This window comes from Epinephelus moara, chromosome 24, assembly GCF_006386435.1.
Source record: "Epinephelus moara isolate mb chromosome 24, YSFRI_EMoa_1.0, whole genome shotgun sequence".
NCBI lineage: Eukaryota > Metazoa > Chordata > Actinopteri > Perciformes > Serranidae > Epinephelus > Epinephelus moara.
The window spans coordinates 30,246,711-30,268,039 of record NC_065529.1 but is presented as its reverse complement, the minus strand read 5'-3'; the positions used below and the strand labels follow the sequence as shown (position 1 = coordinate 30,268,039).

The 21,329-nt window shown below is 42.1% G+C and overlaps 1 protein-coding gene across 5 annotated transcripts in view; it reads left to right on the top strand.

The window, feature by feature from the left end:
* Positions 1-21,329, top strand: part of kaznb (kazrin, periplakin interacting protein b) — an 87,867-nt gene that overhangs the window by 52,931 nt on the left and 13,607 nt on the right. For 4 of the 5 annotated variants that reach the window (XM_050039242.1, XM_050039245.1, XM_050039243.1 and 1 more), the window contains exon 2: positions 1,092-1,199. In XM_050039242.1, coding sequence (XP_049895199.1) covers positions 1,092-1,199 — 108 coding nt within the window. Of the gene's footprint in view, positions 1-1,091; positions 1,200-3,813; positions 4,108-21,329 lie in introns of those variants that run through there. The other variant, XM_050039246.1, reaches the window with a different exon arrangement.

The window sequence follows — 21,329 nt, the reverse complement described above, 5'->3', positions numbered from 1 at the left end:
AAGCTGAGATCATTGTTGAGGAAGAGTGGTTGTGCAGATGGTACAGCTCATAAGGCACCTGAGGGTAGAAAGCAATTGCTGTACTAATGGTTATACTAGGAAACACGTTTCATTTAAACACTGCATTTGCACGTATACAGGAGGCGCCTTTATCTGGCATGAAATCCAACATTTATAGTGTCAGAGGGATTTATGAGATCAGCAGAATTACTTTCAGTTTGAAGATTTCAGATCAATAGCAGCATCTAAAGCCCTCCTCAAGAGGAAATCATTTCCACTGTAATGCTATGGTATGTGCTCTACAAAAGCTTTTTTTATGCCACCGCAAGGATCTTGCTGCCTCCAATACATATAGTGTCATTTTTGTAGCATTTCATGCTTTACATGTGGAGGTGAAACATTTAGAAAAAAAGAAGGTGAAGGGAAAAGCAGTGGACAGAGAGACCTTGGTGATTTTAAATTAGATTGCTTCCTCACTCAGTTTCTCCTCTCGAACTCTTCCAAGAAATTATCAAGTGAGAGGAAAGAAAATGTCGGGCTCTTGGGCATCCTTGATCAGTGTCACTAGCTGAATGTATGGAGCACAAAAAAAGGTCAGTGAGGTATCGTGGAATTACATAAATATATGGAGAGAAGAGACGAAGAAATGGAAACGTGGGAAAGATTAAAGGAATTCATCTAAAATAAGGCGAAAAGGAATAAAAAGTCAGCCAAGCATTGCAAAATAATGAAACATACATGCGTCATTACTAATACAGTGTGTGCTTCATTATTGCTTTGAAATGGCGATGACAACTGCGGTGATTTGTAGCACAGATTCGTATTTGCAATGTGTCTGAGAGCTCAGGAGTGCGTGCCGAATTGACATCATGTCAGAATGAATCATCTGATTTAACAGGCCTGCTAAAGCTACACGGTTGCACACACACACACACACACACACACACACACCCAGTGTTAGTATCAGCTCAACATATTACAACAGCCTGGATGTGTGAATATGAATAAGAAGTTTGGATGAGAGAACAGGCATTTGGCTCATGTGATATCTTGAATTTACATTAACTGTTAATTTCCTTCCGCCCCTGCAGATCCATCAGTGCATCACAGACAGAAGACAGTGGTGACAGACATGTGCTACCCGACAGAGATATCCAGCCTGATGGACTTTGGCACCCCGGACTGCTCACTAGGCAAAGGTACGGTGTTGCTCGAAAAATACAAGGTGTTGCCTTGGTGACAGCAGGAAGTGTGCACGGAGATTCATCCTGGCAGTTAAAAGACACAGAGCTGTCAGCTTGACTGGGAGGTTAACACTGGAGCAAAGGCCTGCGCGGGCTAAGAGTGTGAGAACAATCAGATAACAGCTCTTGGTACCTGGCCACGAGGGCCTTCACCACACGCTTTGATTTATCACAGCTAAATAACATGTTTTGTCACCCGATGCGTAGCGCAGAGGCACAAGACTGTGAGACATGATTGACTTCTTGCCAGGGAAAAGCGTTTTACTTTGCAAATTGCTTTAATCTGAATGGGGCTTTATTGAAGTTTATTGCTCTAGAGTTGTATTGTAATGTGCAATTATTGCATCGCAGCAAGGCCACTTATTTTCTCCAATCACTGTCATCAGCTTGACAAATAAAATGTTTTATAGAGAAGCCTGTGTGGCTCGGGATAATAGTCTCTCTCAGTCTCTCGTGTGCGGTAATCAAACTGACCAGCCTGTAATAACATGCACCACAAAAGATATTGATCATAAAGTCTATTGATTGAATCTGTATTGTTGTCCATCTTTTTCTCGTCATAAAGACTACTATTATTCCCCATTGTTCTCACACTGATGCCAACCCGGGAGTCTGCAGTGTAATTCCCGTAATAATTGTAATTCCACTCTTTTCAGCCCATCTAGCTCCTTAAAGCTAGCACAGCCCGCTCGGCGGCTATTAGACGAGCCTCATGTCATTTCCATCAACAATGGGCAGCGACAGGTGACCTCACTCGTTCCCCTTCTTCCCACCGTGCCCATCACTGCTTTCAGCCTCCCTCCTCTATTTTTTCACCTCTTCTTCTTTCTCAAGGCTAGCTAATATCTTAATGCCGCTCCGTCCCGGCTTTCTATCAACACTCCCCAGCACTGATAATGCAGACTGACAGGTCAACCGCGTGCAGCTGAGAGAAGCGAGAGCAATACAGCGGAGGGTAAAAAAAAAAAGGCCTTTAAGGATTTCTTCTGGCTTTAATGTGAGCAAAGCAAATGAATGACATAGTGATACAGGGAGTTAAGCCGAAGAATAAGGACACTGAGGAGTGGAAAATTTCAGACTGAAGAACTGTCAGGATAAAAGCAACACCGTGAATACGATTCAGTGTAGCTGAGAGGCAGGCTACAGCATGACCTTGGAATTATGAATTGCTACATTTGGTCAAGATTTTCTTATTCATGTAAATGCTGCAGCTCTTCAGACAAGTTAAAAGCAGCTGGAGTCAGACAGGTTCAAATTTTAATCCAAGTGGGTATAATCAGTGCATGCATAAGTTCTAATAATGCGAGATATTAATGCAACACTGCAGCGATTGCCAGCGCTGAAAAACATGCACTTGGAATGTACCTTCTAATGAGGCGTTAAGTGTCTCTTCTATAGGAGGGTTATCGCTTCAATCTTTTGTCTCAGCTCTGATCAGTCAGAGAGAAATGAGCCTGGCAGTAATCCTTGAGGTGTCAGCGCGTGATTGACAGATCCATTGCCTCTTGTGACAAGTATCTAGTTAGACACATCTGATCTGTGGACGGAGCCGAAACACTGAGTGTCAGCCTCTGACAGGCGGGACAAATGGCATGCTTGCTCTGAACCGTTGTCACGTCTCGAAGTGCAAAAGGTTAAATTCGTCTTTCTTTTGCACACAAACTCACACACATTATGCCCACGCTCGTGCTTTAGTATGCCAGTTATGGCACTCAAGTGCTCATAAACCAAAAATTCCATTATAAGTTTATATCCAGCTGAGCTCTGCAGGCAGAATTAATTCAGCTGCAGCCCTATCTGTTTTCCTCATACCACCTGTACCTGCCTGAGGGTTTCAGGCCTAAAGAGCCCTGTCAGGCAAACCGGACCAGCCTTAACCTTATTTACTCCGTCCGCATACATCTGAATTCCCATCTCACATGTCACAGACTGTCCTTACTCAGACAGGCGGAGGAGACGTCCCTGGAGGGTTAAAGATAACATGGGAGAGCTCTTATTAATAATCCAATCTAAGTGTGCAGAGCTAAAGCAGTTTGGTTAGAAGCATGAACTTCCTATCACTTCAGCGCTGTCATGATCCATTTTTCCAGGCGTTTCTATCGAAGTTGACACTTGCAGCATTTTTATTCAGAGTTTACATCCCTGCCTCCTTTGGCCAAAACACACATTCACATTCGGGAAGTGAGTAATGTAAACTCATGTAGGCTACAAAGGCAGTGTGGGCTCAGAGAGAGTGCTTTCATACAGACGGGCTGATTGTTCTCTGTTCCTTCGTGTAATTGCACACGCTGTCCTCTGCTAGCTCTCGGCCATCAGGTGGAGTGAGAGCTCCACTGACTCACCTTGTTCATTACCTGAGGCCTGAGGTGCAGCTTGTATTCCCCTCCCCCCTTCTCCTCCTCCTCCTCCTCCTCCTCCTCCTTCACCACCACCTCCTCCTCATTGGTACATTTGGGGGGGGAGAGATGAAAAGCAGGAGTGGGCGTGGGATGAAAGTTGTCCTGGCTGCCACAGGGCGTGTCACTGAACAGGTACATAGAAAGTAGGAGAGAGAAAGAGAGGCACACACAGAGGAAAGACAAGGAGCAGGAAATGTAGCTGAGTGTCTCAGGGGACGACTTCCTAGTAACCTGTCTGGGTGGAGCCTCAGCAGGCTGGGCTGGGAGCGGCCGGCAGTGGTGGTGCATTGTGTGTGCTGGTTTGAATGGTGTGCACACTGGTCTGTACGTATACGTGTGTGTGTGTGTTTCCCTTTTTTTTTTTTTTCACCTGCTATGAGAGCTCACACCACAGGTGACAGTGGAGCCGTGTGGAGCCTGTGCCGAGGAGGACATGAGGTCCGAGAAGGAGGAGGGGAAGGCCGGTGAGTGACAGATAGGAGAGGAGATAAAGGGGGAGGAAAGGTGTTGTTTGTGTGTGTTGGAGGAGAAGTGTAGGCCATAAAAGCGGCTTGTATGAGCAGGCTCAAGTTCACGTGTTTGTACGGTGAGTGTGAAACTGCCTGCACTGATTGTATGAGAGGAATTTGAGTGTCATGAGAAATATGTGTCATACAAAGTCCTTCTGCTCAAGTACTGCACTCAAGTATAATTAAAGGTACTCATGCCTTACATTTTATGCTACATGACATGCCACACATGCCACAGTGCAGAGGGAAATCTTTAGACTAGAAAACATATGATCACTTATGAACTATAATACATTGTTATAGAATAATCTACCAGTCTAACAGTATGTAACAGTGTGCAACTAACAATTACATTTATTATTGATTGATCTACCTTAGGGGTTTAGGAAAACATCAACACACTTCATGATGATTACATAATGTTTTGTCATACTGTATCAGACCCCCAAACACTGTAACAATTACAAAAACTGTATTTTCTTAATCTGTTTACCAAAAGAATCCTACAGGCACTTTTTTATACTGATGTAGGCAAATGTCACTGCCTTTGCTCAGATTGCACAAGCAGTGATGCTGGATGTTTCAGGGATTGTGATATATTTTTGTTTATTTATTAGTTTATCCGTCAAATACAATGTGAAAAACATTGTAACAGGTTACAGATGTGTTGCATACAGGTTTTCCTGCCACTACTAACTAGGGATATTCTTATACACGTGCTATGATTATATAAAAAAATTAACAAAGTGTACAATCATGTTACACAAATACAAATGCAGATACCAATGATCAGGGAAGTGAAGTGAACATCATCTTTTTATGCATGTGGCTGTGTGTTCTTATTCTATGACAGTTTTGCTAAAATTTGATTTTAAGAAACTGCAACATATCTCCTTGCTTACTGTATCACAATATATCGCAATGTATCGTAACACATATTATATCTCAATATTCTTGCCAAAACACAGCCCTAATCCACCTGTTATTTTCTTGATTTATAAAATAAATTTTTGGTTTATAACATGTCAGCAAATAAGGAAAAATGCCCCACTTCCCAGAGCTTATATTAATTTAAATACATTTTATTTAATTTAATTTAATTTAAATTATTTATTTAACCATTATTTAACCAGGAATTCCCATTGAGATTGAAAATCTCTTTTAAAAGAGAGACCTGGCCGAAGTAGCAGCCTATCAAAACACATTTAAAATGCAACAAATACAACATATAAAACAAACATTCCACAATAAAACAACTGTTCAAACAAACCGGCCTCTCAAGAAAAACAAGCGCATGTCTCTGTCACCACATTCTTTATGATGCAGTTAAATTCATTGATGGATATGAGTGTTTATAATTTTAGATCTTTTATGGAGATTGCTGCATGACCAAGGTGCAGAGTAGGAAAATGCAGTTTTGCCTAGAAAACCCAAAAAGGGCTAAACTGTCTTTTTTCTCAGACAAACAGCCGCAAAATATATTTAATGTACTCTCGTAGAAGAGTGAGAAAACAAGAAATGATTCACATTTGGGAAGCTGGAACCAGCCATTTCGCTCGAAAAGTCACAAAATATTGATTTCTGGTATGAAAATAGCTGCTAATTAGGTTTCTGGCAGTCAGCTAATCAGTTAATTAACAAATCATTTTGGCTCTAATGTTAACTAGTCAAAATTAGCTCAATCACAACAGGCTGCAGGAGTAAACTCTGCTTACAGCATGTGATGCATTTTTAATAAAAACATTATTAATCGAACAATATGTCCTAATTTATGTATCATATAACAATATGACATCCAGAAAATGTTCCATTCTACATAATAATAGTATTTTTAGATTTTAGATTTTAAATATATGTTTCTGAAAATGCTATCAAACTGTGGTTCTGTATTTTGGGGAAAAAACACCAAACTTTTATGCATTATTTTTTACAAAATGTTATCATTGCTTATGTAAATATAATCTGAGCTCTCCCTCCACCACAGTGCATATGTTTACAGCAATAAACACTGTGGGTTATTTTACGTGATTTATTTTTGCACCTCGACTCTTTGGCATTCAACCTTTAAGTGCTGATTTATTTAAATCTATTCCATAACCGAGACTTATTTATTGTTTTCCTTATGATAAGAGCTAAATGCTGACCTAGATATGAGATGTTCATATGGATAATATGGTAATCTGTTAATCTTCTATAATCATTGCACATGAACGGAGTGGTATTTGGTGAGGTGCTGCGCAGTATTACAGACTTCAGTAGCCCAGCAGACATACTAAAGCTCGTATAATCTGAGAGAAAATAGCACTGAGGGACAATAATATCTGCATTGGCTCTTATGTTTGAGTGAATGTAGGAACCAGATATTATCCAGGATGTGAAGATACACTATGGTTGATTGAGGCTGTTCAGAGAAGCTGGCCTATTTGAGGTCTATTGAGTCTCACGGGGAGTCTTCTGTTACAGTTAGTCATCTTTATTTTTTGCCTGGATGTCACACAGGTTTGTGTGTGTGTGTGTGTGTGTGTCTGTGTCTACACGTTCATATGCACTCGTGTGTCATGGTGGTTTATGAATGAATAGAGATGAGTTTGGTTCCACTGGGGTTTGCGTGACTCCTACTGCGGCTGATGTACTCTGCACCCTGAGGTCACCACTCCAAACTGCAGAAGATAATGAGTTTGACCGATTGCTCTGCAGCAGACAGATGGTACCATCACTATAAGCTTCACTCTCACAGCTTCGTTGTGAAGTCCTTCACCACAACTATAAGAGACAACATGTGGCACATCTCCATATAGAGCATCATTTTGTTGTTTTGTCTTTTAGTATAATTTCTCTTCAGTCTCTTTGTGAGCTGCAGCTACCCCGAGCTAATCAAGGACCATTATTACTTTCCTCATCTGCACAAGTGTTATACTGAATATTAATGAGAACAGAACAGGTATTTGTTGCCATGTTTTGCACGATTCAGATTCCTCAGCAAAGCTTTTAAAGTTTTATACACAAGATTCAGTGGCAGCTCCAGTGCCTCGTGCCGCTTGTGGAATTATTCTGCCATGCCCCAGGACATGAGGGAGGTCGTGTATTAAATCATGCAGATTTCCAGTTCTCCGCAGACCAGATCCTGCTGTTTTTGACAGATGCTGAGTCCCCATCACAGATTCAACAGGGACGATAGGGCCTAAGGCACTTTGGTCTCAGTGGTTTATATGAGATGGTTGACATCATGGTCCCCACCCCCTTACCGGTTACTCTGGTCATCCAGTGAGACATAGATACTCAAACCTAAGATGCTCTATTGTAACCGTATGGAATGGTTTACACTTACTGTATCATGAGTGGGCGTGGTCATCTCTCCCCCACATCCCCCACCTCCACCCACTTCGTTTTTAAGTGTTGTAAACAGCTTGTGAATGGATGAAAGCAGATTCAAAACAATACAACACTAGATACAGCACACAGTGCAATATTTGCTCCTTATTTTGCCACTTGTTTAATCTGCAAGCTGAATATCTAAAAGAGAAAGAGATCCAGTGCCAGACCTAGCACATTTGGCACCCTATACAAGCTTCCTGGCACCCTCCACTCCCCCAATTTTTATCTTCCTCTTCTCCTTATAATGAATATCAACACAAATAAACAACTTAGTCAACAAACAATAATAATAAATGACAGAAGATAAGAGAATACAGCATGTGCAAATACAACCCACTCCACCATTTCTGTAATGTTGAGGGTTTTTTTCTTTTATGGAGGCGGGGTGGGGTGGAGGGGAAATTTTGGCGCCCTCTCTCCGGTTGGCACCCTAGGCGACTGCATATGTCCCCTATAGGAGGATCCGCTACTGAAAAGATTGTATCAGTTGTTGCCAGATCTTGTGCGAGTGTGTTTCTGTGACAGAGACAGGGCTCAGACAAAGTTAATTTTCAGCTGATTTGTCCGTCTGGAAAATGGCATTTTAGTGTCAGAATGTTTGGAGGATATGTGGCTTGTGAAAACTGGGTGCATTATTTACTTCAGTGACTCTGGGAGGAAAGACTCAGTTATTATATGTGGTCACGTTCACCACTCTTATTGGAATGAATGGACTCAGGACTGCTGCAGGTCTCCTAAAGGAGTGGGGCCGTGGTGAAACCCAGATGCAGATACAGGGAGTGACTCTAAAGTGAGCCTTCCTCTTTCTGGACCCTCTCCGTTACAGGTGTTTGCCCTTATGGACCGACAGACTTAAACGCTTGCTTCCACTAAGGCTATGAGGGCTCAGGACTGCCCCACTGTAAAATCACCAAGAGTTTGAGGGCTCTTCTGTCGAATTTTTGAGCCATTTATTCACACTCATGGTAACTTCCAAATATGTTGATTTGGTCAAACAGTGCTATTGTGCTAATTGAAGGAGAAGTCCGGTATTTTGCACTTTGAGCCCCATTTCTGGGTTGTTTATGATGAAATAGAGTGGTTAAGACCAAAATAGTGACGACTGCTCATTTTCGGAAAATTTGGCTTTCCCCTGCCTGGCTTTACACTGCTGCCTATGGCCATGTGTCCTAGTTTTCAAAGCCATGAAACTCACCGAGTGGTCAGTGGTGTTTGTTGATGTTCTGACATAAAAATCGTAGCAAACTGTTTTTTTTTTTTCGCTATTCATCTTGATTGTGGAACTATTTTTTCAGCTGCCTCACACCCGTGTGTAAACTTCCACTTGATCGCTCGTTTGACCCTGAGGCGTTATACACTCCAGCCCACTTGATGGCGATAATGCTCCTTTACATGGGTGTCGCCAACCGGCAGGAAACCATTGCAATGTAATGGGACACAGAGAAGAAGCAGAAGCAAATCCATTGTGCAGTTGTTTAAACTTATTACAAAACACTTTCGTTCATTCTCGTTCTTCCTCCAAGAGAGCACACAGCACTGTCGAGGCGGCACTTTAGCTGATCTAAAAGACTACAATGACTACAACCTTGTCGTAAAAAAAACCCTTTACTTTTCCGGTGGCGGATTACTACCAACAGACAATGAGGCTTCTATAGAAAACCAATGGGGTAGACAAAATGTCAAATAAATCATCACGGAAACCACAGTTTGCTACGATTTTTATGTCAGAACATCAACGAACACCACTGACCACTCGTGAGTTTCATGGCTTTGAAAACGAATGTTTAGGGTGGTCTTAGGACAGATTCACACATGGCCATATGCAGCAGTGTAAAGCCAGGCAGGGGAGAGCCAAATTCTCCGAAAATGCGCAGTCGTCACTAGGGATGGGTCACGATTTTCGAATTTCGAATAGTCGTTTTATTTTTGAAAAATTGATTTTTTTAATGCGACTATTACTATTCACCGTCTTATTACCCCCCCTTTATTTGACATGCAATTCAGCTCCTAACTGCACAAGGGCAGTATAGGATTGCTACAGCGGTGTGAGATGGGCTACCAGCTAGTTTGATGCTCTTCTACAAACAGGAGAAACATGCAGAGACTACTACAGTCATCAAAAAGTTCCGTGTGGAACAACTTCGACAAAATAAATGAAAATGAGGTGCAGTGCAAACTCTGTGAGGCAAAGCTTGCGTATCACAAGTCTACAACAAGTATGCACAGTCATTTGAGAGCAAGGCACGCAGGAGGCGGCGAGGGACCGTAACGCCAGGGCCACACCGCCCGCGGAAGCGCTGCGAATAGCCTCAAAGCGCCGAGAAGCGAGGCCAGTTTCCTTTCGGCACCCATGTTAACCGATTGTGTCATCCACACCAGCGGCGCACAGCTCCGTGGCTGGCTCGCGCCCTGCAGTGATCGTTTCGGTGTCTGGTCTGTTTTCTTCGTGAGCGGCGAGCCGTGAGCGAATGTGTCAAGCCGGGTGACGGAGACAACAGCTGGGAGCAGAACCGCTTGTCGACTGGCGTGGAGAAATGCCCGATGTGAACAGATATGCTCTGGCTCGGGCAAGAATGTCGGTGCGCCGCGCTTCGCAGCACTTCCGCGGGCGGTGTGGCCCTGGCGTAATGATGAATGGATCTCTGTGTGCGTGGCTCTGGGGTGGCGATTATTCGAAAAATTGTCGAATAGTTGCCATGATTTTCGAAATAGTGCTGCCCATCCCTAGTCGTCACTATTTTGGTCTTAGCCACTCTATTCCATCATAAACAACCCAGAAATCGGGCTCAACGTGCAAAATACCAGACTTCTCCTTTAACAGGGAACCCACACTCCAATTCAATAAAGGAACTTCAGGAAGTTAATGCTCTTGCGCACAACCCCTGTAAAACCACAATGTCACATTTGTACACTTTGTTTTTTATATGATTTTAACAAACAAGATGCAGCATGTTTATTAGTCAGCTTTAAAGGTGCTGGTGATGACATGCTGAGCCAGGCTAGCTGTTTGCCCGTGTTTTCAGTTATTATGCTAAGCTAAGCAAACTCCAGCTGCACAGACATGAGAGTGGTATTGATCTTCTCATCTGACTCCCACCAAGAAAGCAAACATGGGTATTTCCCAAAATGTCGCACTATATCTTTAAACTAAATGTCAGCCTCACACCCTCTGTCATTTCATAAACTGCCGCATACATACATTTTTGTCAAGAGTCCTCACATTTTCACACACGCACACAGTAAGTCAGTTAAAGTGTGCGAGGGTTCATTGCTTAGTGCTTCAGGGTGAGGGGGGAATGGAATTGAGGCAATAATATTTGAGTCAAAACAGACATGCTCTGACATGTCACCTGCAGTATGAGAAGTGGAGGAATCAACAGGGTGGAGCTTAAGAGGGACAAGGGTCATCGCAATTCACTGAATTAAGAAACTAAGCTCTTAAATACAACAATTAGTGTATAAAATCACCTCATTATCATGGCTTTGCTGACATAAATCAAATGACTCTCTGCTTCCTGTTCAGAGCCGCCGTGTCAGCCAAGTTAATCACTGTCTAATTTATCTCATGTAAACCAAACCCGTGCACAGTGAATGATACCGGTGTCAAGTGACAGCGAGGGTATGTTTTTCAAAATGCAGCCCTCAACAACAGTATTAGAAATCTAAATAGCCTTGTCCACGTTCTCGATGCTCTTCCAGTGGCACATCCTTGGCAGCGTGCCTAATCTGCACATAATAAACGTGTGAATCAATTACAGCTATCTGCACTTGGCATCCTTGCACTGACCTCAGTTGTAATGTAAACCCACAGGCAATTAATTAATGGAAGCTGTTCCCAATAGATACTGTATACTTGCACAGATATGCCGCACGTGAGGACAGATAGCTGCAGCACACACACATCAGCATGGATACAAACAACATGTGGGACATACATTTCGACCTTATTAGCATTTTATCTGCTTTCGAGTACAGTGTGTGAAGTATCTTTTAAAGGGAAAATGATAAAATGATCAACATATATATTAGAATTTTATAGACGTTCTGAACCAGAGAGCGATGTTTCCTCTGCAGACCACTATGAATTACCATTAAGTGGTGAATACTCTGGTCAGGTAGGCATGAGAGCCAGCAGCATGCATTATTTATGGCCATATGTATTATAGAGTGCCAGTGTAATACCCGGAGTAGGAAATTGACCTGAGCCTTACATGCAGGGCCTTTTCAGGATGCAGAAAATACAGTGCTCCAAGTCTAAGCGTGTCAAGGCATCAGGACTTAAGTATTTGCTCCAGGTTCTTTTTGACTTCCTGGTTCATGAGATGGAGCAACTCAATCACTAGAATAAATTTTCGGCATTGTGTATTTCTGACTATGTTGTATTTATATTTTTCATGCAACACTGATAAACGTGGTTAGATTTAGGTACTAAAACCACTTGGTTAGAGTTAGGAAAACATTATATTTGGGCTTAAAATACCCAGTATGGTTGCTACATTAAGCTGGAAATGTCCTGATGTGTCGTTAAAAAAAACCCCACTCTTGTTTCTACAAACACTGGTGAAAATTTCCCGACCTCTCATAAAAAATGTCCTGACCTCTTGTTAAAAAAACACTGTTGTTGCTACAAAGACAGCTGGAAATGTCCCAACCTCTTTTAAAAGCTTACCAACATTTGTCGCTACAAACACAACCGTAAATGTCCTGAGCTGTGGTTAGAAAATACCCACCGTTGTCGCCACAAACATGCCTGGAAATGTCCTGATGTTTCGTTTAAAAAAAATTTTTTTTAAAAAGGAGGGTTTCGAAAATTGGTGTGCTGCTTAGCGGCTGTCTCATCTAGGTGTCATGCCATCCACCATCTCCTCCTCCTTCTGTTGAGAAACTCAGCTTGTATACAAATAATCTGAACTACACTATTTGTACAAAACGTACAAATGTAACATATCTTTGTTTTGCAGAAACATAGAATGCCAGTATTTTATTCTTGTGACTGAGCTGGATCGAGGCTTTTCTCTTCTTTTACCGCTGTTTGTCGATTATGCATGTCAAATCTGCAACTATACCACCCACGCAGGTCTATACAACCTCTTTTTCATTACTGCACAAGTTCCTCCTGAGACTATAGTACAAATTAACAATGAAGATGCTAAATATAGTCCTGCCGATTAAAAAAAAAGCCCCTTACTGCTGCAGCCTACCTCTGCCACCCACCCGGCCTCCCCGGGATTTGAGACTCAGCAGGTAGCCGCTGACAGAATGAATAGGTTTATTTGTGAAGCCTCTCAGTCTCAGTCTTCTTTTCTCTTGCTTTCCATCCTCTCTGTCTTTTCTGACAGATTTGGGTTTCGTGCTGATTTGATGCTTTTCTTTTATAAATCCTGTCTCGTCCTGTAAATTTGACTTGAGATGTAAACAGAGTGTGCAGGGATCACAGGATGTTTCATTCAGACTCTTGTAAGAAAACTTAAAAGTTTTCACAAACTTTGGACAAATACTAGTACTAAACTTTGGACTAGGACTGCTACAAGTACACGAGTTATGTTTTTTGTCTGTTTTATTAGCTTGATTAATGACTTATGTTGTGCCCAAAATTCCATACTGTCAGGCTATTTAACAGTGTGTGAGATCTTTTGTTACATCCAAAATCTCAGTATGAAACCATTAATACAACAGTTGCATTCTATTTCCAGGGAAATATTATGCAAACACTGAACATAGCACCACACAATGCACCACACACTGCACTGCGGTATATGAGCATGTCCTTAACAGACAGCGACCAACCGCTCTGTAATATAAGCAACACTTCAATTTAAGTTTAATTTTTTCTCAGTGCATCTGAAAAGATGCATGCTACTGTTTATGTACCCAAACATATGTTGAATAAAGGTACACATATTGGGTATGTAGTGAATAGTGTGCAATTTTGTAAGGAGCATAATGCTAGCCATGGTAGCAGCTCTGTGAGACTGTACTCAGCACAATGCTGCTTTGAGCTACATGCCAACACTACCATGGCATAAATGCACACAGTGATGATGCTAACATGCTGATGTTTAGCACTTACATGTTTACTGTGTACAGTATCTAAGTTTAGCTTGTTAGCGTGTTAACATTTCCTATCCATCCATCCATTTTCATCCGTTAATCCGGGGGCAGCAGGCTGAGCAAAGCACCCCAGATGTCCCTCTCCCCAGCAATGCTTTCCAGCTCCTCCTGGCAGACCCCAAGGCGTTCCCAGGCCAGATGAGATATGCAATACCTCCAGCGTGTTCTGGGTCTGCCCCAAGGCCTCCTACCAGTGGGACGTGCCCGTAACTCCCCCAGCGGGAGGTGCCCAGGAGGCATCCTAATCAGATGCAGGAACCACCTCAAGTGTCCCCTCTCAATGCGAAGGAGCAGCGGCTCTACTCCAAGCTCCTTACCCTATCTCTAAGGCTGAGCCAAGCCACCTTTCTGAGGAAACTCATTTCGGCCGCTAATATGTGATCTCATTCTTTCGGCCACTACCCAGAGCTCATGACCATATGGTGAGGATTGGGACGTGGACCAGTAAATCAAAAGCTTTGCCTTCCAGGCCCAGCTCCCTCTTCACCACGATAGTCCGGCGCAGCACCCGCAACACTGTAGAAGCTGCACCAAACCACGATCCATCTCACGCACCATTCTTTTTTCCATTTCCGATTAACATGAAGCACAGCTGAGGCTGATGGGAATGTCATTAGCTTTGAGGGGTTTAAGCCAAAGTATTATACAAACTGAAGTTTTGAGCTGCTGGTAGTGCAAGATTAAGGGTCAGAGGATCCTCAAAGCAATCAGGATTCCTTCTCTGGGTACATTGTGCCAAACTTGTGAGCTATTTTACTCTACACCAGAGTGGTGGCACAACAGATCGGCATTGCCATCCCTAGAGCCATGCGGCTAACGTGGCTAAAAACAAAAGATCAGGTCTGAGACATCAGGGCGTATGTTGAAATCGATGGTTTGTGTTGACAAGTGCTATCCGTTCCATATTAAACATATTCTCTCCTGTGCGGCTTAATTCTCTTGAGACAGCCAGAGCATCATATGAGGAAGCACTCTAAAGCAACACACAGTATTAATAAGATGAGGCTTATCACTCGCTTGCCATCAATACAAAACTCGCAGGGTTTATTTCAGTCCATCCGCACTCCTCTTTTTACTGCCTGTCAAGGCTATAGTGGTACCTGCATGATGAGTTTAATCAAGAGCTGAAGCAGACTGTTGTCTTCTCCCAGAGCAATCTCAACTGATCTTTATACCGTAATTAGTGGAGGCCAGAGCTCAGCAGACATATGCTCCTCTCATAATGCAGCGCAGAAATAGCCAGCTGTGAACACACTCACAAACACACGCACACCCACACAAACACAAATCAGGTAATAAAGCAGCAACAGGGGAAAACACTTCACTGCACGGACTAATATAATGATGAGTATATGCTCACAGCTGATTACATCATACATATATGACGCCTATGAAGCTTCTGTTTGCCTTTTGGTGTTCACTCTCCAACCTGCACAGTACATGTGACTCTTTATCTCTGCCTCATCCACTCAGCTTCATAAGTGCTTGTCTGTGTTTGATTAATTAGAGATGTTTCATGTTGACCTTCATTAGTTTCATCACTTAATTAGTCAATAGTTATTTAACCCAACAGGTAAAAGTGTGAAGGACCAGCAGATGTGATTGCAGAGTGATCTAATAGACAAAGTAGATTAACCATGCAGATACATGATGTGCATTTTCTTGGTCTATGTATCCTCTGTTGCTTGTTTTATGAAGGAATTCTTACAAAGCAATGTTGCTCAGGGTGTAGGGGGCAGGCCAGCTACAGGTTTTGTTCGACAGATATAATCTTCATAAATGAACACCACTTTTATGATTTTTGAAGCACAAATGTAATCGTTAGAAATAAAAAGCTGGGGCGTCGGTGGCTTAGTGGGTAGAGCAGGCGCCCCATGTACAAGGCTGTTGCCGCAGCGGCTCGGGCTCGAATCCAGCCTGTGGCCCCTTGCTGCATGCCATCCCCCTCTCTCTCCCCCCCTCATGCTTACCTGTCCTGTCCATTAAAGGCAAAATGCCCCAAAAAATATCTTTAAAAAAAGAAAAAGAAAGAAAAGAAATAAAAAGCTAACATTAGGCTATAAACCAACTACACCACAGCTGCATGCAACGTCAACACCACAACAAGCCTGTAAAGCTGTGTTCAGCGTGATGACATCCTGTAGTTTCATTTAACCACTTGTTAGCAACCGTCTTTTCTAAGACACCGAAAGGCTTCAAAATTCACAAGTGGGTTATTTACTTCAATGTAGTATAACAAAACATGAAAATCTCTTGAGCTTGTATTTTCTACGGACCGTATTTTAGCCATCCAACCAAAAAACCATTCAAAAAAATCTATCGACTTCAACTAACTTACTCATTTCTTGGTTTTAGGGATCATTCCTGCAGCACTCTATACCTTACATTTAATACACTACTAGGAGACTGCATCAAAGTGCACCTCCTAACAAGCGTCTGTCAGGTCAGGGATGGCAACTTGTACAAAGCTACTGGTCGCATGGCAACAAGTGGCACCTCACAAGTGTCGCAGGAATTACGTTCTGTCATTAATGCTCTTGCTGTTAGCTAAAGTTAGCGATTTCAGTGGGCAAGTCGCAACTGCACTTCTCCTGTGTGGCCCTCAATCACTTGCTGGCTCCGAAAATTGGCTCTCAGCACCACTGTTATAAAGGATTTCAGAGAGTAAGCGTTAGTGTGTTTTTCTTGCAGCTGTTGGTGTATTTCTATTAGTGTTGTTCTGTCCAGCCATCAGCTTTAATTCTCCAGGACTCAATACAAAAAGCTTTTATCAGTGTGGTCTTAGACTCAGGGGGTACGACTTGATAATTCATGTTACTGTGGAGAAGAAATTTCAAGAAGAAATGAGTCACTGAGGTATAAAAGTTAGAAAGATGTGACGTATTGTGTCATTCAACATAAGAGGGAGCTCATTTGTTCAAGTGGTCACCATATAATTCAGCTCAGAAGCTGTTACAGAGACACAGTGGCGGCTCGCTTCCCCTCAGGGAGGCTGACAGTTTGAGTCAACACAATCACCTGCATTGCAGGTATTCACTTACGTAATGTTTCCCATTTCACTGGAAGCCTGTGAGCAGGACGCTGTCCTGGGAAACAAGTTTTTGATGTTTTTATTGGTTCATTCTCTGTAGAGTTTATCAATAAGAAGAGCTTATGAGAGAATAACTTATTAGGAGGCTTTGATGAAGCATTTTAAAGACGTTTCCTGGTTTTTTGAAACAACTCTGCTCATATCTGCAAATTACAGAAAAACTTTTGTTCTATTGCTGTTTTTTTTTTTTTTTACATCCCCAGTGAACATTTGTCATATTGCCTCTAATTTTGTTTTAAAGAAAACTTTGATATTGGTGTCCTTGTGTTTACTGATTTAATTACTCGCTGCATAGCAATTTGTGTGAGAAATGCGCCATTAAATGACGTCGCTTTGATGTCCTGCTGTATTAGCTGCACCCCCTGCAACGCTACAGCAGAAAATCTCTCAGCACTTTCTGTAGAAAGCCATTACTGTTTTCATCCTTTAGCTCCAATTCCCCTGAACCCTCCCCCCTCGCACACACACACCCCTTCTCCACCTTATAGATAGAGTGTTATAGCTACTACAGGAGCCAACAGGGAAGAAGAAAACAGTGAGAAGTCAACCAGGAGAATAAGTCCTTCAGGCTCTATTTCCAAATTATTCTAAAAACAGATAATTAAAGACAAATCCCAGTACTGTACTATGTTTAAACAGCAGTTTTTATAGTCAGATTATGAACAGTGACTTGCTAACATCTTTGTTTCATGGTAGCTGAAGCTGTAAAACCAGCCTGAGCAGACCTCCCGTCCTACCTTCAACTGTCTGTCACACAGCAGCAGCGTATGTAAATGAGTATGTTATATAGTTCTTCACAAGGTCAGTAGTGTTGCAAGAAAAACTAGACCTTTTAGGAAATGACAGTGTAAAGAAGGAGTTAAAGCACCTGTTTTAAAAAGGCCACACTGTGATCGTTTGTTAAAGCTATGAACGTCTAGCAGGTATTTCAAGGTGAATGAAACGGGTTGAAGATGTGTTTCATGCTCTTCACTCCCCCAGTGTCCAACAAGACAGTATTAATATGCTTTGGTTGTTCACAGGGGTTTTCTATTAAAAATATTGCTTTAACAGGACAGTTACGACAGCGCTGTATGTCTACATACAGTCGTAAAGTTGTAAAACAGTGTATGACCTTGTTATCCAGCTATCAGTACTGTACCTGAGAGATTAGAGAGGCAGCAGCATCGCCTCTGGCTTTGTCTTGCACAGAAATAGCCGAGCGGAACCACTGTACCAACTAAAATTACACACATTTGAATTGTCAGGGAGACCGAGGTAGAAAAGTGACAGCCATGCACATCGCAAGTCCTCAGGGCAGAACAGTTGGCTGCTGTCACTTCGGAGATATTTGACACCCCTCTCAGTCGTCCCATATTATTTTCATGGTTCTGCTTTCAGATAGACTAAGGTCCACTGAGCAAGTGTTTCACTATGTTTTATAGGAAATTGTTTTTAAGTTAAATGCTCAGTTCACTCAAATAACAAAACAAACCCCACTTACTCCTCAGAGGTAGTGATACAGATTTAGTTTAGTTTGTCCAGATATGCGTGTCTGTGGCACTCACAGCTTTGGAAATGTATACTTAGACAATTCAACAGCAATGTTTCATCATAATGTTCCAGTTATTCTGGATAATCCACAGACCACCATGTCAACAGTTTTCACTGGAACTACTCCGTAAAAAAAAGTGCTGACAGCGAGGTCTGTGGACTATCTGGACTAAGAAGAAGATTTTACTGTTAAAGTTTTTTAGCGAGCTTGGACATTTGGTTGAATAATCAGTTGGTCGTTCAACAGAAAAATAATCAGCAGCTATTAATTGATTTTAAATGTAATAAATTAGTCATTTTATTCAGCAGACATTAGAAAAAACCCAAGTTATAGCTTCAATAATTGTGAATATTTTTCCATTATTCTCTGTTTTGTATCATTGTAAACTGAATATCTTTGGCTTTTGGACTGTTGGTTGGACAAAACATTTGAATATGTTACCTATTTTTGCTGTTTTCTGACATTCAATGGTCTGATCAATTACTATATTAAAAGAGGCAATAACTAGCATAGTAATCAGTAATGAAAGTGTCATTAGCTGCAGCCCTAAAACTATTCTGTGCTTTGAGCAGCACAAACACAATTCCACTCCATTTTTCCATTGGGTTGGTGGAAGAAATCTCAGATGAAGACATCTCAAAACTTGGGTGAATAAAACCAACACAATCTGTACCTTCTTCTGCACCTTATTGGGACGTTTTCAGCCCATTAAATGGCTGTTATCTGTGTTTATAAGGCTCCTAGATGTGGGTCTCTAGGGCCTGCTACACCAACTAGTAAGGCAGTTTTCAGCCCATTCAATGGCTGTTCAGGGTTTGTTTTACTTTCACTGTCCTTAGGTTTAGGGGCCAACATGACCTGGTTAGATGTAGAGAAAGATCATGGTTGAGCTAAAATGTTGGTTTCATATGGGACTCGAACCCTTGTCTCCTGGGTGTAAGTCCTGTGTTTGGCCTGTGTTTGCCCTTTTCGGCAGAAAGTTTCTCATTTTATGGCCTGATAATAGTCTTCTAAATCTAATAGTAGGTGTGGCAGGCCCTTACTTACCCATTTTAATAGCCCCTTTGACACAGCTTGTTCTTGGTGGGAATGTTGTGCTGTTATTCTGCCTTGCTGTTCTGTACGAAAAGTACAATTGCAAAATGGGGGGTGAGAGTTGTCTCATCTGTAAGCTGGCAGTGGAGGTAGTAACAGCGCTGGATCAACGTCTGTGTAAATGCAACCATGGACGGGACAGGTGCTACATTTTTGACCCACTGGTGGTAAATTTAAAAAACAACTAGAAGCAGTTAGCAGCTAACTCAAAGAAGAAGAACGACACCCAAAAATGTCCGCAAAATGGGGAGACAATGAGTTTGAGGAGCTTCTTACCCTCCAAGCAGAGGATGAGATCAACCGCCATATAATAGAGATGGTAAATGATTTTTATTGCCATATTATGCCATTGTTATTGTTATTAGCACTGCCTGAGTATGTTATGCTCTGTTGTGTTACACATCACACCCATCACAATTCTTTTGCTTCCAGAATCCCAGCACACTACCCAAAATTGTTCACTGCAGTGGCACCATGCTGCCATTGTTTGGCTCTGTAGAAAAAAGCAAAGCTGTTGTGATGAAGGGTTTTCGTTGCGGCCCTGTCGTGGGATGTATAAAAAGGGCTAATGATGCTTACTACCCCTGATAATGCCCATTTAACTGCCTGGATAGTCAGAGGATAGTATGAAAATGTCTGAACAAATATATTTTGTTATTTGGCTTAGCTGACCTTTAAAATCTTTTAATGCTAAATGAGACTGAAGGCGTCCAAGTCAGAAAAAGTTCACAATGTTCTAAAACTAGGAAGCAATGTCTCAGGTTTAGATCAGGCAAACCTAATGAATGAAGCTCCCTGACAGTTCATCAGTTCACTTGCTGTAAAGTTGCCTGATTGGAAAGTGATTGTTTATTGATGAGAGCCAATCCATTTGGATGCACGGAGAATAGTTAGTCTGAAAAGTGCTTTTAAAACAGAATGGGTTTTTGCAGTAAGAGCAATAACTTTAAATTCAACTTCTCATCCAAACTCAATATTCCAACACAGCTCACATTAAGCATCTTTGATCATTCATGTATATAAATAGCTCCACTTTAATCCTGCATACGCTTCATAGGAGACTAGTTCAGGTCTTTGACCACCAATCCACACATTTCCAGCCCCCACTTCCCTTTTTCTAAGCAGAGAGGGATGCCTCTGCTTTCTTTCAAGCCTAATCATGAGCCAACAGCCACTATGCACCCTCCCTGAGTCTGTGTGTGTGTGTGTATGTTTGTGTGTGTGCTGGCTTGTGACAGCTCTGCTATGCGGGGGTAAAAGGAACTGGGAGTGGTGGCCTGGCCCTGACTGGCTTTGATGGACACTCTAATCAGGCTTGGATGAGAAGTTAATAGAAAGGGCTGCTGAATACGAAGAAGAAGAGCGGGCTTCTCTTCTTCTGTGGGAGGACTCTAATAGCTTGACCAAGCTCACTGCACAAGCACTCAGGGGTCATAGCTGAGAGAGCCCAGACGATAACAGCATGTAGACTGCAATGTGCGGTTTATATGGCTCCTGTCAATTGCAATAGCTTTTTAGATCATGTATGTGAAGGTGCATTATCTATAGGTAGATGGGCTGTGTCTGTCAGTTCCATTGGTGCAGCTTTAACTCAAGTCGGTGTGCAATGAAGCAGCTCCTCTGGGTGTCCCTCTGCACATTTCTTAAATGTGAAATGGCCACAAATTCGGGGAAGATTGGAAGATCTCTGGAAGTTTTTATTTTCCTCAATTTCACCCTCAATTTGAGGCAAGAAACCTGAGAGAGGAAAAAGTGTGTGAGTGTGTATACCTGTGTGTATATGCTTGTGGGTCTGTCTGTTTTATTGGACGAGGGATGATGCTGAAAATTAATGCAAAATTGGATTTTGGAGAATTATGTAACTGATTTATGTGTAAATTAGACACATTTCTCACTAAATCCACTGTAAACACTCACACAATTCTAACACTGTTTTAATTGACTTAAAGTAGACTAATTATGACAAACAAT